The sequence below is a fragment of the Sinocyclocheilus rhinocerous genome, unplaced genomic scaffold, assembly GCF_001515625.1.
Source record: "Sinocyclocheilus rhinocerous isolate Xijiao unplaced genomic scaffold, SAMN03320098_v1.1 scaffold532, whole genome shotgun sequence".
NCBI lineage: Eukaryota > Metazoa > Chordata > Actinopteri > Cypriniformes > Cyprinidae > Sinocyclocheilus > Sinocyclocheilus rhinocerous.
In genome coordinates, this window is record NW_015642820.1 from 1,090,272 (window position 1) to 1,105,929 (window position 15,658).

The 15,658-nt window shown below is 35.8% G+C and overlaps 2 protein-coding genes across 2 annotated transcripts in view; one reads left to right on the forward strand and one right to left on the reverse strand.

Annotated features, from left to right (window-relative positions):
- The window catches only part of LOC107756610 (period circadian protein homolog 3-like), a 30,419-nt gene extending 19,807 nt beyond the window's left edge, over window positions 1–10,612 (forward strand). Inside the window, exons 18-22 of the mRNA XM_016573794.1 lie at window positions 1,117–1,838; window positions 2,774–2,966; window positions 4,947–5,133; window positions 6,884–7,034; window positions 9,653–10,612. Coding sequence (XP_016429280.1) covers window positions 1,117–1,838; window positions 2,774–2,966; window positions 4,947–5,133; window positions 6,884–7,034; window positions 9,653–9,709 — 1,310 coding nt within the window. The 3' untranslated portion in view covers window positions 9,710–10,612. The remainder of the gene's footprint in view (window positions 1–1,116; window positions 1,839–2,773; window positions 2,967–4,946; window positions 5,134–6,883; window positions 7,035–9,652) is intronic.
- A 2,777-nt stretch (window positions 10,613–13,389) lies between these two features.
- The window catches only part of uts2b (urotensin 2, beta), an 8,186-nt gene continuing 5,917 nt past the window's right edge, over window positions 13,390–15,658 (reverse strand). Inside the window, exons 3-4 of the mRNA XM_016573804.1 lie at window positions 13,744–13,787; window positions 13,390–13,491 (exon numbers count right to left, since the gene is read on the reverse strand). Of these exons, the coding sequence (XP_016429290.1) occupies window positions 13,390–13,491; window positions 13,744–13,787 (146 nt within the window). The remainder of the gene's footprint in view (window positions 13,492–13,743; window positions 13,788–15,658) is intronic.

Genomic DNA, 15,658 nt, shown 5'->3' on the forward strand with positions numbered 1-15,658 from the left:
ACATGGTAATTGTGCTACTTTGGGCTGTTTTTTTTTTACTGGCATGGGCTTGGGATGCACAAATAAATGATGTAATAGTTGTGATCATTATTTCATTCAGACACGATCAGGTGCAGTACTGACACTCTGTCAAGTCTGCATCAAATCAAGCACTCCGTAATCACAGGTAAACTGTCTGATCAGTCAGGTGTTTGTCATGAGAAGTATTCCACAAAAGAGCTATGGTTTGCAGACAGTTATAAGAGTTGATGTGACAAATACATCTTTTGAATATACTGTGTGAACTATACTGTGCCAGCTTTATTTTGCCTCCTCAATAAGTTCTGTCAGTTGTTTTGTTTATTAGTCTAATTCTTGTTTCTTTGGTTGCATTGGTTAGTTAATTCTCTTGTGCTTCGTTCCCCACTTCTGAAGTCTGTTTAGTTGTGCTATCTTACAATCAATATATAGTAAATGTAAGTTAAAGTGTCGCCGATGTAACCGGTTAAAACTTGGCGTGGCGAATTGTAAAATGTATGGAAAGAGTCTTAAAAAAGGTCTTAAAAGGTATTAAATTTAACTCCATGATATACCCTGGTGTCACATGATCCTTCAGAAATAATTCTAATATGCTGATTATTTTCAATGTTGGAAACAGTTGTGCTGCTTAATATTTTTTGGAACCAGTGATACTGTAATTTTTCTGGATTCTTTGATGAATTAAAAAGTTAAAATGCATTTATTAAAAATATTAATATTTTCTAACAATATAAGTTTTATTTATTATATATTTACTATTTATTTACTATCGCTTTTTTTTATCAATTTAACACATCCTTGCTGAATAAAAGTAGTAATAAAAAAAAAAGAGAAAACATTTACCGACCCCAAACTTTTGAACAGTAGTGTATATATTGTTACAAGAGGCTTCATTAAAAAACATTAAAAATCCTACAGATTTTTTATTTTATTTCAATTTTGTATGTGCATGGTTGACTCTAAAGCAATACAATACCAATACGAGCAATTAAAATAAATGCAGACCCTTCCCCATGCATAAAATTTAATCAGCGCATGGTCTGTATTTAACATAATAGCATTGACGTCCCTCATGCAGTAGTATAATTTTGTGTTGAGACTCATTAACGCTCCTTTTCTATCTACTCTCAGCTGATGCCATGCGTCCTCCGAACAAACACAAGCGTCCCAAACCAGAAGACTCATCCGACAGCTACGGCTCCCAGCCTGGCAACTACTGGTCCCTTCCCGGCCCCACAGGAGCGCCTCATTCCTCCTGGCCTTCCTCAGAGTCCTCTCAGCCCCTGCCGTCCAACATCGGCTTTGTGCAGCCCATGGCAGTGCCCATGCAAACGGCCCCTTACTTCACCGTGGTCGGTGCGGATCAGCAGCCCATGGTGGTCCAGCCTGACCAAGGTGTCCAGAACCTCCAACCCATGCATCCCATGATGGTCGTCCTGCTTCCTAGCTACCCCATGTACCCCGGGAACAATGGCATGTACCTGCAGGGGATGCCGGTCCCGGCGCCCGGAGTCGTTCCCCAGCCTCCCTTTAATATGGGCGGCTACGTCCCACCTGGTGGACACGTGCCACATGGGTCTCCGTCGCAGGGCCATCCTCCAGGTCCCACCGTCACAGGAGTCGGGATGGCAGAGGTCGACTCAATACCCGCCCCTTGGTTTGGGGAAGACCTTGATGCAGCACAGCCCACGGCGCTCTTCTCCAGCTCTCGCTCCAGCTCGCCCATCCAGCTGAACTTACTCCAGGAGGAGCTGACCAAGCCCACCGAAGCCCAGAACAGCACCGGTCCAGAGAGTCTGCATGAACACCACGCCAAAGCGGTGAGACTAACTGACATCGATTGAAATACCCTGAGGCGTGACATGATTTACTCCATCTGAAGCTATTTTAAATATTTTTGTAATTATTATGCATGCAGTTTTTATGACCTCATATTAAGTTTTTGTTAATCATTAATAAAATACTCCATTATATACTAAATTTTTAAGTAAAATGTTAAAATATATATTGAATTCTTATAAAATTTTATCAAATAAAATAAAATAAAAGGGGCTTGAGAGACCAATTTTTATTTGATTTATTATTATTAATGTACTTTTAAAAAAAATGTAAAAGTTAAAACAAAATTTAAAAAAGTAAAATATTTTTCAAATATTTGTAAAAATTCATGTGAAAGGGCTGTAAGAGACAAATTATGTCACTATATTAAAGATTATTAAAATACTTAAAATATGTTGGTAAAATGCATTCGAAATATATAATTAAAATATCAAAAGTTTATATAAGGGTGTTAAAGGTCCAGTTATGTTGCTATAATATTTATTACAATTAAGTGAAATATTAAAATCGAATTAAAATATATTAACATTCTTGTAAAAATTAATATGAAAAGTAATTTTTTTATGTAAAATATGAAAATATGTAGAATGTATATTTTGTACAAATTAATTGGAAAGGGCCTTAAGAGACCAAATATGTTGTTGTGTGTGTGTGTGTGTGTGTGTGTGTGTGTGTGTGTGTGTGTGTGTGTGTGTGTGTGTATATACACACAAACACACACACAGCCTACAAAATACTTGTCGTGAAAGGGTTTTAATTAAGCAATTATGCATACTTCTGTAGTTTGCTTTTTTGCTTAATACTTATCTTCATTTAGCTTCATACTTAATGATTAGTAATTAGTTTTACTAATTTTGAAGCTGAAGTGTGAATGAAGTGAATGGATTAATCAGCATGTCTGTTTCTCTGCTCACAGGAGGACGCTCCCAGCGAGTCGGGTAACCAAGACGCCCATTCTAGCTCCAGTGAAATGCTTGGCCAGTTGCTACAGGAGGACGCCCGCTCAGGAACAGGCTCACATGCCTCGGGCAGTGGCTCCGGAGAGTCGGGAGGCTCTCTGGGCTCCGGGTCAGGACTCGGTTCTAACGGAACATCCACCAGCCATACAGGTGCTGTTCAAAATTAATTATACATGACACTTAATGTTGAGTGAAGAGAATTATGCATGTCTTTTTTGCATTAAATTTCCATTTCAATTTTTTTTTTTTTTAGGCAAGGCAAGTTTATTTATATAGCACATTTCATACACAATGGTAATTCAAAGTGCTTTACATAAAAGGAAGTAAAGGTACTATACTTTTTTTTAGGAACTATAATAGATCAACCTATCTAGTGTTTGAACTAGTGATAGGTTAATTAGTAGTCAGTTAGCTGCACCATGTTTCTCTCCTTTGAGATTACTGGCATTGGTCAAACAGAAATGGTATTTCATCTTTGTGTCAGTCAGTAATTCCTTGAAACAATATTTTAAAATAATTTTTAAATAGTATTTAATAATATGTTATTAAATTAATATAAATTTAATAATATGTTTAATATTAATATGTAAATATATAGTATTTTGTTCATTTTTACTTTTACATTTCGAGTGAAATATTGTGTAAAATATGTTAAAATTTATATTTAATTCATTAATTATTAAATATTATAGTAAATACTTTTAAATAAATGTTTGTTTTATGTTATGTTTCTGCAATTGTTTATATGTATGGCTGATTTAATTTAATTTATTTGTATTATATTACTTTAGCATCAACCATAAACATACAAAACTGCAAACATTAAATATCAAATAAAAACTATTAATTTAAAATGGCATTTATTATTTGTGACCATGGACCACAAAACCAGTCATATGGGTCAATTTTTGAAATTGAGATTTATACATCATCTCAAAGCTGAATAAATAAGCTTTCAATTGATGTATGGTTTGTTAGGATTGGACAATATTTGGCCGAGATACAACTATTTGAAAATCTGGAATCTGAGAGTGCAAAACAATCAAAATATTGAGAAAATCGCCTTTAATGTTGTCCAAATTAAGTCCTTAGCAATGCATATTACTAATCAAAAATCTAATTTTGATATATTTACGGTAGGAAATTTACTAAATATCTTCATGGAACATGATCTTTACTTAATATCCTAATGATTTTTGGCATAAAAGAAAAATCGATAATTTTGACCCATACAATGTATTTTTGGCTATTGCTACAAATATACCCCAGCGACTTAAGACTGGTTTTGTGGTCCAGGGTCACATATACTAAAGTAACCCCCAACAAAAGCAGGAGACACAAGAAATAGATAATACAAGCCAATATATGAATGCCGCTGAGTGTAAGAATATATATTGCTACATCAGCGGACATGAATATATCCACACACATGGAAAGAATGAAAACAGAACAGAATAGAACAAAACACCCCCCAAACAAGCAGATCTATCACCAAGACATATGTACTGCTGCTGCTCCAGAGAGCCATGTGAACTGGATGTATTACTATGGGTGCTTCTCAATTCTTATTTGTGAATCCTCATTTCCTTTCCTCGCGTCAGGATGTGAGGAAAGGACGCAAGGAAAAGACACGAGGATGGAGGAATTGAATCAAGTGAAATGATACCTTTAAAGTTGTCCAAATTAAGTTCTTAGCAATGCATATTACTAATCAAAAATCTAATTTTGATATATTTACGGTAGGAAATTTACTAAATATCTTCATGGAACATGATCTTTACTTAATATCCTAATGATTTTTGGCATAAAATAAAAATCGATAATTTTGACCCATACACTGTATTGTTGGCTATTGCTACAAATATACCTGTGCAACTTATGACTGGTTTTGTGCTCCAGGGTCACATTTATTAAATTGCATTTCCACCACAAAACAGCATTTTTGATGGTGTTTAGAGACTTTTGATTAGTTACCTACTTCCTACTACATAAACATCTTCCAGAAGATTATTTTAATGGAAATTCAATTCAAAAATGAAATTCTGTTCCTAAATGACTTCCTTTTATATGCGAAGCATGATAGTTCTCCACGATTTCATTAAACTGACCCCCAACGTTTCATGTTCACAGGCAGCAGCAACAGCAGCAAGTACTTCGCCAGCAACGATTCATCGGACACATCGCGGAAAGCGCGCAAGTCCACGGAGCCCCAGGAACGTGAGCGTATGACCTTCACAAAGCAAGTGGACAATTCGTTATGGAGCATGATCAAGCAGATGCCCGAACCCGTCATGATGACCTATCAGATCGGCCCCAGGTACCAGACCAGGAACATTTCTTCCTCTCTCTTTCTCTGAATCCCGGGTTCCCGCTCATTCCTCTGAAAAACCTGAGAGAAACGTGACATTCTGAGCATCTCTTTCCACAGGAGAAAGAGATAGCGCTGCCAGGCTCTCTCGCTGAGGTAGTTCTGATCAAGCTAAATGTCTCATTGCACTGTCAGCCCTGAGGTAGGTGACTCTAGGTGACGGTACACAATGAGACCTGTGTTAAAGAGCTTGATGAAGTGACACAAGCACCTGATTATGGATGGAGGAGAGGGCGAATCTGCCAGGCCTCTATGTTTTTTAGAGTATTACGATTAATCACGATTAATCGCATTCAAAATAAAAGTTTGTTTGCATACCATATGTGTGTGTACTCTGTATATTTATTATGTATATATAAATACACATATTACATACATGTATATATTAAGGAAAATGTTAGATTCATGTATAAAATACTTCTATTTATATATAAATTTTATACAAATATACAGTGGGTACGGAAAGTATTCAGACCCCCTTAAATTTTTCACTCTTTGTTATATTGCAGCCATTTGCTAAAATCATTTAAGTTAATTTTTTTTCCTCATTAATGTACACACAGCACCCCATATTGACAGAAAAACACAGAATTGTTGACATCTTTGCAGATTTATTAAAAAAGAAAAACTGAAAAATGCTCAGTATTTAGTAGAAGCACCCATTTGATCTAATACAGCCATGAGTCTTTTTGGGAAAAATGCAACAAGTTTTTCACACCTGGAATTGGGGATCCTCTGCCATTCCTCCTTGCAAATCCTCTCCAGTTCTGTCAGGTTGGACGGTAAACGTATTTTGGATGTGATTAATCGCAATTAATCGTTTGACAGCACTTATATATAAAATATATATTGTGTGTATTTATATATACATAATAAATAGGCAGCGGCGAAGTGAAAATAGCATGTTTTATTAGTGATATAGATGCTATGGATTCTATTTACACTAAGTGCAAATAGCAGTATTTTTTAACGATATGCTATTTACACTAAGTGCAGATAGCTCTATAGATTCTATTTACACTGTTAAAATAGCAAAATTTTCTGCTATTTATACTACTTATTGCAAATAGTGGCAATTATCTGCACCTCAGTATTGTAGTACATTATAAAACAGTACGCAATAATAACATATTGAGTGTAAATTATAATTTTAATTCAGATTATTAAATGGATGCCAACTTATTGGGACAATAAAGCCCTCTCTACACCTACCCTAACCCTACCCGATACTTTATTTCCAACAAATTTCCTTCATTTTTATTGAAAATAAATGCCTTTCCGATGTGATATGAGATTTGAAAAGGGAGAAAAAAGTTCGGCAAAAGGCGGATTTGAACTCGGGTCGACCGCGTCAAAAAGCACACGCCTTATCATCTACGCCATTGAAACTGATGTTTAATGAACGTCTTTTGTAGTCTTGACTACCCCAATCACACGTTGGTGGGTGGAGTTAGTGTAAATAGCCTCTGCCAACAAGGTGGGCTGTTTGCACTTAGTGTAAAAAGACACTCCATAATACATATACACAGTGCACACACATATAGTATGTAAACATAAACTTGTATTTTGAATGCGATTAATCGCTTTGCAGCCCTAATAACGATTTTGAAATCAAAGCGGTGTGCTGTTGAGTGTCATCTAGCGAACGATTGAGGCGGTGTAAGTGAGTTTTATTTTGTGTGTGTGGATATCCATGCAGGGATCAGGCGCAGGTTCTTCAGGAAGACCGGGAGAAGCTGCTTCTGATGCAGCCCATGCAGCCCTGGTTCACCCAGGACCAGAAGAAGGAGCTGGCCGAGGTTCATCCCTGGATCCATCAGCACACGGTCCCACAGGAGATCAACACACAGGTCTGCAACTTATCATTTACGTCAAAATCAAACATATGTAATATTATGGGCCAATATTTGAGATGGCCTACTGATAACTGGCTCCTTGGCCAGAGGCCCTTCTCTACAGTGAGTGAAAGGAGATGCTTGACTTTCAGAAAATTAAGTTGTTCCTTATCAGCAGTTATTGTAGTCTCTGGAAACTATTGTATATATAATAACTATATATATATATATATATACAAAGACTAAAATATGTATATAGTATTAGTAATTTTTGCATTTTACGATACCATTTTAATATTTAGTTTTTGTGTGTGTTTTTGTCTTTTTTTTTGTTGTTGTTGTTGATTTATTAGTTTTAATTGTCTATATGGTTTTTATTCGTTTTTATTTTAGTTTTAGTTATTTTAGTACATCGAGTTAGGCTAAATGTTGCTTTGAAAACTAGCTGAATATAAAATTTATATTTTTAGATTTTATTTTATTTCAAGTAAAAAATATTTTTGTGGTTTTAGTTAACTATAATACTCCTGCTCATCAGGACCTTGTGTGTTTTATTTTACATTTATTTAATATCTGGTTTGCAACTCTGTTAACATTTTTAATATGTCCAAATTACATGTTAAATAACTGAATGTGCAAAATATGAAAATGTATAAAAATATATTAAAATAAATTCATAATTACAAATATTTTTGGTTACACTTTATTTTAAGGTGTCCTTGTTACAGTGCAATTATACATTTAAGTACTGAGTAATATTAATTAACTACATGTACTAACTGTATGATTAGGGTTAGGATTAGGGTTTGGTTTAGGGTTGCTTGCATGTAATTATGCATAATTTATTGTTGTTATAATAGCAAGTACATGTAACATGTGCAACATGGACACCTTAAAATAAAGTGTTACCATATTGTTCTATAATTAACTTGATAGACGTCATCAAAATATTTGTTACAAGTCCCCCTGTAGTCAAATATTTTATCCCTTAAAACTTATTTTGATCATCAAAATGGCATATTTAAATGTTTTTTCTTGTGAAAATAATTTTGTCATGCCTTAAAATAGCTTGAATGTAACTCTACACCCTTGCCTCATTTACTATATGCGGATCTATGAATATGCAAATTAGCCCCGCCTCCACTCAGTCACACCAGCCAGTGCCTCCTGATCCACTGAACTGTAGTTAATGCGGAACAATGGCATACACGGATAATGACTGATAAAACTATGTTTTTACTAGCGGACAACTACAGTGAATACTGTAACATTCGTTAAAGTTACTTACTTGACGATGTTGTGTCCTAAAATGCCTCGAAGACTTGCATGCAGCCGTTTGTGATTCTTAATTCGTGCCTGCGAGCAATGCGTGTGTAGTGCAGTCTGACTCCAGGCTACTTTTACACTGTTGCCGCGGGTTATAATGCAAGTTAGCGGTTCTAAATTCACATTAAACCACGGCTTCATGGGTTTTTTGCTCCAATTTATTTTTGGTTTTGTGCTGGTATCGGTATATTTTGCATGCTAATGATAGGAATCCATCCCTTGACGTGATTGGTTATTGAATTGTGACGTAGCAAACTGAGGGCTGTTTCAAACCGCGTTTCTGAGACAGCCTTTGGGAAACTACAGGGAGAAAATACTCAGCAATGGTGTTGATTAATAGATTGGCACATGGTTTGTCTAAAAGCATATTTAAAACACCACATAGACAAATAAACAACCACTGAACTGTAGTTAATGCGGAACAATGGCATACACGGATAATGACTGATAAAACTATGTTTTTACTAGCGGACAACTACAGTGAATACTGTAACATTCGTTAAAGTTACTTACTTGACGATGTTGTGTCCTAAAATGCCTCGAAGACTTGCATGCAGCCGTTTGTGATTCTTAATTCGTGCCTGCGAGCAATGCGTGTGTAGTGCAGTCTGACTCCAGGCTACTTTTACACTGTTGCCGCGGGTTATAATGCAAGTTAGCGGTTCTAAATTCACATTAAACCACGGCTTCATGGGTTTTTTGCTCCAATTTATTTTTGGTTTTGTGCTGGTATCGGTATATTTTGCATGCTAATGATAGGAATCCATCCCTTGACGTGATTGGTTATTGAATTGTGACGTAGCAAACTGAGGGCTGTTTCAAACCGCGTTTCTGAGACAGCCTTTGGGAAACTACAGGGAGAAAATACTCAGCAATGGTGTTGATTAATAGATTGGCACATGGTTTGTCTAAAAGCATATTTAAAACACCACATAGACAAATAAACAACTTAAAAAACTTGATTTTCACTACAGGGGGACTTTAAGATAATATGATTTGATTTTAATTATTACTAATTGTTGGATCCAGTCAAAAATGTCAAGACCACTGAGGGTCTAGTATTCCTGCTATATTAATCATTTCCACTAAGTTTGCGGTTTGTAAGGTTTTTGTAAGATCTCTCTTATTCTCACCAGTGTAAAATAACTATTTAAAATGTAATTAATTCTTGAATTTTCAGCATCGTTAATCCAGTCTTCAGTGTCACATGATCCTTCAGAAATCATTCTAATATGCTGATTTGCTGCTTTGCATCATTCGACCGCTATCTTCATTGTGTCTCATCATGATCTAAAATCTTTTTTTAGTGTTGTGTGAGTTGTACCACCATGGAACCGGGGCGAGGAACTGAATCTTCAGACTGACTCTCCAAACCCTCTGACTCCTGACAGCTCCTGTCCGCAAGACTGTCCGTTTCAGGACGCCAGACCCAACACCGACACCTGACCGCAGACCCTGCTGGACCTCCGGCCTTCTGGGACTCAGTGATTCTTCTGCTCTCTGATGGGAATCGTGGGAAGAGACGGACGCCCGCATCCGCGTGCCAGTGTCTCATATTTCCTCCTGATGTCACGAAACGAGGAGAGCCCTTTGCACTCGATCAGACCACGTCAGCGTGAGTTTGGACACTCGCAGAAGACGTCACATGACCATGCATTTCTCTCTGCTGTTCTCCGTTACAGTCCATGGACCCAAACAACTGTGAATATCAGACTATAATTTGGTAGTCACCAGTGTGGCTCGTATTTTTTTAAACTGTTGCCCAAATGTTTTTTTTTTTTTTTAAGAAAACTTTGTTAATTAATAATGTGTCCTCTACTGAATCTTGCAGGCTCAGGAGGGTTCATGATCTCCCAGAAGTACCTGTAATGAGTTTCCTGACCACTTGCGTATAAATGCGTATAAATGTCCCACAATGCTGCAACATCCTTTGCAGTTACTAAAGAACATAAGCACTCACCGCCAAAATCTAAAAGCATCTACGAATGGAAATGAATGATATTTGATCCAGAGCACGAAGATCTTCATTCCTTATTGAGCTCATCCAATCCAAACGGATTCGTTTTTTCGTCAGTGTGTTTGTTTATTTTTCTGTTCTCAATTTCAAATGTTTCTTCCACTGTACATGTGACTGAACGATGTCGAGCAATGTCTTACTATGGTATAAAACTAAAGTAATGGTGTAATTGGAATATACAGACATTTTTTCTCTCGTGTATGTTGGGTTGATAGCTGTACTTGTACCTGGGTCACATTTCACCACAAAATAAAAAATTAAAATAAAAAAAAAGATATATAAAATTTACATGTAAAAAAATTATGACCATTTTAGAACCATTTATTTTCATTATGGGAATTTAGGGAAAAAATAAATCTGATAATGCAAAAATAGCAATGCATTCTTAATGGTTCTTAAAATTATTTTTATATATGAATTAATAATAATAATATTAATATTATATAAAATATATATTTTTATATTATTATTATTATTTGTTACGGCCTAAGCCTTGATTATCATCTTTCATGTGACGTCATGTCTCTCCTAATCTTTCCCCTTGAGTCTGATTATTTAGGTCCGCCTTGGTGCACCTGCGTCTCATGGAATGAGTGATTGATTCCCTATATAAAGGACGCTGAAGTGGAGCATGAGGGGCACAGGAGATCCACCAGCAAACAAGTTTTATTACCGTTTCTCTTAATCCTTATATTTTTGTTTTGTTTTTCTTTCGTTGACTTTATGCTTTGGAGCTGCCCCGTGTTTTGGGGAAGTATATCGTTTTTGCTAGTTATTCTATGTTCATTTGTGTTCCTCGTCGTCTTGTTTGGATACGTGTTTCCATTTATGTTATTCTTTATGTTAAATAAATATTTTCGTTTGGCATTTGGGTTCACGTGTCCTCTTTATGCTGCATTCCCCTTTTTTCTGCTGAAACTTAGCAGGGGTTTGTAACATTATTATATTTTCTGATATTTCTGTTGAATTGTGACCTAAACACTCTCAGAAAAAAGGTACAATAGCTGTCACTGGGGCAATACCCTTTAAAAGGTACAACTTTGTATCTTCTTTACCACTACAGGGTCCATATTAGTACCTCAAAGGTATATATATATTAGTATCTGTACCTTTATTTCTGAGAATGTAAATATATAAAACTTCTCAAATCCATCAAGAAGTTCCCAAAAAAAACTCTTTGCCATTTACCATAAGATTTTCACCAAACCTCATTTTCTCTTATCTTGTCTTTTTTTATTTGTTGATCTGTTGTGTTCAGAAGAGTGTGCGCGCGTGCGTGTGTGTGTGTGTGTGTGTGTCAGAGACGATGTGTGTCGTTGTGAGCGTGTTTCCTGTGCTGTTCCTGTTGTCAGAATAGATGTTGTTCCTTTCTGGTTTTTAGGTTGTTGCAGTAACAGAGAACTGCCAGAGGCCCAATTACTGACATGTCAGTCCCACCCGACAGAAAAAGTTTTGTGATCAAAGAGAAATTTTTGTACAGTTTTTAGAAAGAAATGTAAATATCGCTCCAATGTATTTTACGAAAAAAGGTGCAAAATACCACAAATTGTATTAAAAAAAGCCATTTTGTGTCAAATTCAGGCAAGTATTTTGTGACACCACATGATAACTATGAATAAAACACCACAATGTTTTAAACTGTTCTTCTTAAATATGATCCTCATATTTCTCAGTATTTTCTTTTGTATTTTGATAGTCAAAGTAATAAGCACCCAATAACTTACAACTCTTTTAAATATATTTACTTTATTTACATCAAAGCTTAAAGCTACAAATAAATTATCCGCTATTTTTCCTACAAACAAACATATTTTTTGCAAATCAGGCCCACAGAGCTTGTGCATGAGTGTTCTCACGGGATGTTTCAGACACAGTATTTCCAGAAACACTCTGTGTTGCTGCCTCGTTTGCGGTACTGCTTCCTGCTGCCCAGGAAACGGCTCAACAACGGCTTTTCCAGCAACACCTGAACGCCCAACATGAGTCAATATGTTTCAATAAACCTTCATCTCTGTCTGTTGATATAATGTTGCATGATGTCATGGGCTTCATTAAAGGGGTCATATGATGTTGCTAAAAAGAACATTATTTTGTGTATTTGGTGTAATGAAATGTGTTTATGCGGTTTAAAGTTAAAAAAACACATTATTTTCCACATACTGTACATTATTGTTTCTCCTCTATGCCCCGCCTTTTTGAAACGCGTCGATTTTTACAAAAGGAAAAAATGAAATCGCATCATATGACCCCTTTAAATCACTCACTTCTTTTGCAGCTTTACTCGGGACAAATCCAGCTGTTCTGAGACCTGAGAGGGAGACGAAGAACAAGACCAGGTGAGAGTGAGTTACATCCCGCTGTGCTGATGTCAGTCCCATCTGTTATTATAACCAGTGGTGGAAATGGCCAAAATTCACTGGGGGGACTCTAGCTGGGAGGGGAGAGGGGTTATTTTAGATGAACTTTCAGATGTATTTAATTATAAAAGCCTTTATAATCTATAATAGCATTAAACTTTTTTCATGTTTCCTATGAACCATATGTTTTCTTGGGTATCAAGACAGGTACATTGCAGGTCAATGAAAAATGTCCATTAATTATGTGGGGTATAAACATTCATTCAACAGAATCTCTGCTTGGAGATAATTACCTGTGCAATTCTGGCCAAATTAAAGATACATTGTGTAGGAATCTGCACATGTGATAATGTAAGCATTATTAATTAATGACCCCTTGTATTTAATAAAAAATAAAGAATGAGCACTTGTGCTATTAATTAAAAAATTTTAGGAGATCAATGACAAAAAATAACCTTCCCATTATGAGGTGATATTTGACTCCTTAAAATGATTTGCAGGGGCATCTTTGTAATGGCATTTCCCCCCCACCCTTTTAACCTTCTTAAATGTCACCTTTTATGTAAAAATCATAAATTTGTATTATAAACATTTTTTTTTCCTACAAACAAACATATTTTTTGCAAATCAGGCCCACAGAGCTTGTGCATGAGTGTTCTCACGGGATGTTTCAGACACAGTATTTCCAGAAACACTCTGTGTTGCTGCCTCGTTTGCGGTACTGCTTCCTGCTGCCCAGGAAACGGCTCAACAACGGCTTTTCCAGCAACACCTGAACGACAAACATGAGTCAATATGTTTCAATAAACCTTCATCTCTGTCTGTTGATATAATGTTGCATGATGTCATGGGCTTCATTAAAGGGGTCATATGATGTTGCTAAAAAGAACATTATTTTGTGTATTTGGTGTAATGAAATGTGTTTATGCGGTTTAAAGTTAAAAAAACACATTATTTTCCACATACTGTACATTATTGTTTCTCCTCTAGAAATCGCATCATATGACCCCTTTAAATCACTCACTTCTTTTGCAGCTTTACTCGGGACAAATCCAGCTGTTCTGAGACCTGAGAGGGAGACGAAGAACAAGACCAGGTGAGAGTGAGTTACATCCCGCTGTGCTGATGTCAGTCCCATCTGTTATTGTAACCAGTGGTGGAAATGGCCAAAATTCACTGGGGGGACTCTAGATTGAAAGGGGGGGGGGATTGGTCAGATGTATTTAATTAATTATAAAACCCTTATATAATCTATAGTAACATTAAACTTACTTCATACTGCAATTCTGCACCTGCAATTCTGGCCAAATTAAAGATACAGATAAAGATAAGTTGTGTGTGAATTTGCACGTTATAATGTAAGCATCATTAATGACCCCCTGTTTTTATTTTTTTTAAAAACTAATTTGATTAGTGAAATAAAAGAATGATTTAATAAAAAATGAGAATGATTATTGTTTCTAATTGGCCTTTTTAGCAAAGCCCTCAAAACACTTCTTATTTAGTGGTACAGTATTACATGATTTGTAGATTATATTTAATAGTTTACACTTTGCCAGAACGTTTGCAATTAGTTTTTAAAAGGTAACATGACATTCTTAAGTTCTCGCTTACGCTTACATTTCTTTTCAGGAGCACTTGTGCTCCTACTTAAAAAAAAAATTATAATAATTAGGAACACCTGATCAATGACAGAAATTAATCTTCACCTTATTAATCTTATAATAAGGTGATTTTTTTTTTTCTTTGTAATGCCATTTTTCTAACTTTATTAAATGTCATCTTTTGTGCCAAAACAAATTGATTTACAAATGTTTATCAAAATTTTTAATTAAACAAATTCAACTAAAATGATAAGATACAATCACAAAGAATAAGTTACCAGTCAAATTAAACATCAACAATTCATCTTTGCACGGCACAAAAGCGCACAAATGTGGAATATTTACAGACCTTTTGACAAGACTCAGAGGTGGCATTAATGTATAATGTCATAATCTCATAATGTCGGTGTTATGAGATTAATGTTTTAAAAATAAAGTTTTGAATATAGAAATGTTAAAGATTTAAATGGCTCAATTTATCATTTAAAAATGAAACTGAAACCGCCAGGAGGTGGCAGCAAGTCAAAGTCTTGGTCACTGATTCATTTATTCAATCGATTTGTTCAAACAGCTGATTCATTTAGGAACGAAGCAAGTGACTCTCTTTATGAATGGGTCATTGAATCATTGACTCACTAGATTTGTTCAAAAACGCAGATTCATTCATAAACTAAATACCGCTGTGTTTGAATGGAGATGCGCAGCGGTTCAGCTGTGGATTTGTTTGGAACTATTTTTTTGACAATAGAGCACAATCAGACAACAGTGTTTCTAAAATGTAAGTCACTTTAATAGTAACTTTTTTATAAAATCAAAAATGTATAAAACTGATGCATAAAATCAATATCACATTTGCTAACTCTGTCACCCGTCTTCATCGCGATCTCACAAACTTGCATTTTAATTAATGAAGCTCTCAACACTGCACACTGAATTTATAATTTACATCGTCTCTACACTTTGTTTGTTATAATGAATGACAAACTGCAGTCTGCTTTCACGATCTGTTCTGTAAGGAGCAGGACGCGCACCAATAGAGAAGCATTTCTATTGGCTGCAGTCTGCAGGTATTATGGCAAAAGACGACATTGCGCAGCTAACCATATTCCGCTACGTTTTTAGTCTACATTACGCTACGTTTTATATACAGAACTGGGGTCGCTTTCGTAGACTTTTGATTGGATAAAGTATAGAAATCACTTTCATTTCCAATAGAACCTAACCAGTTGGAAGTGAAACGCCGTCCCCCCTCGAAATTCACTCCGCGGACTCCGTCCCCCCGCGTCCCCCCATTTCCAGACCTGTATATATATATATATATATATATATATATAT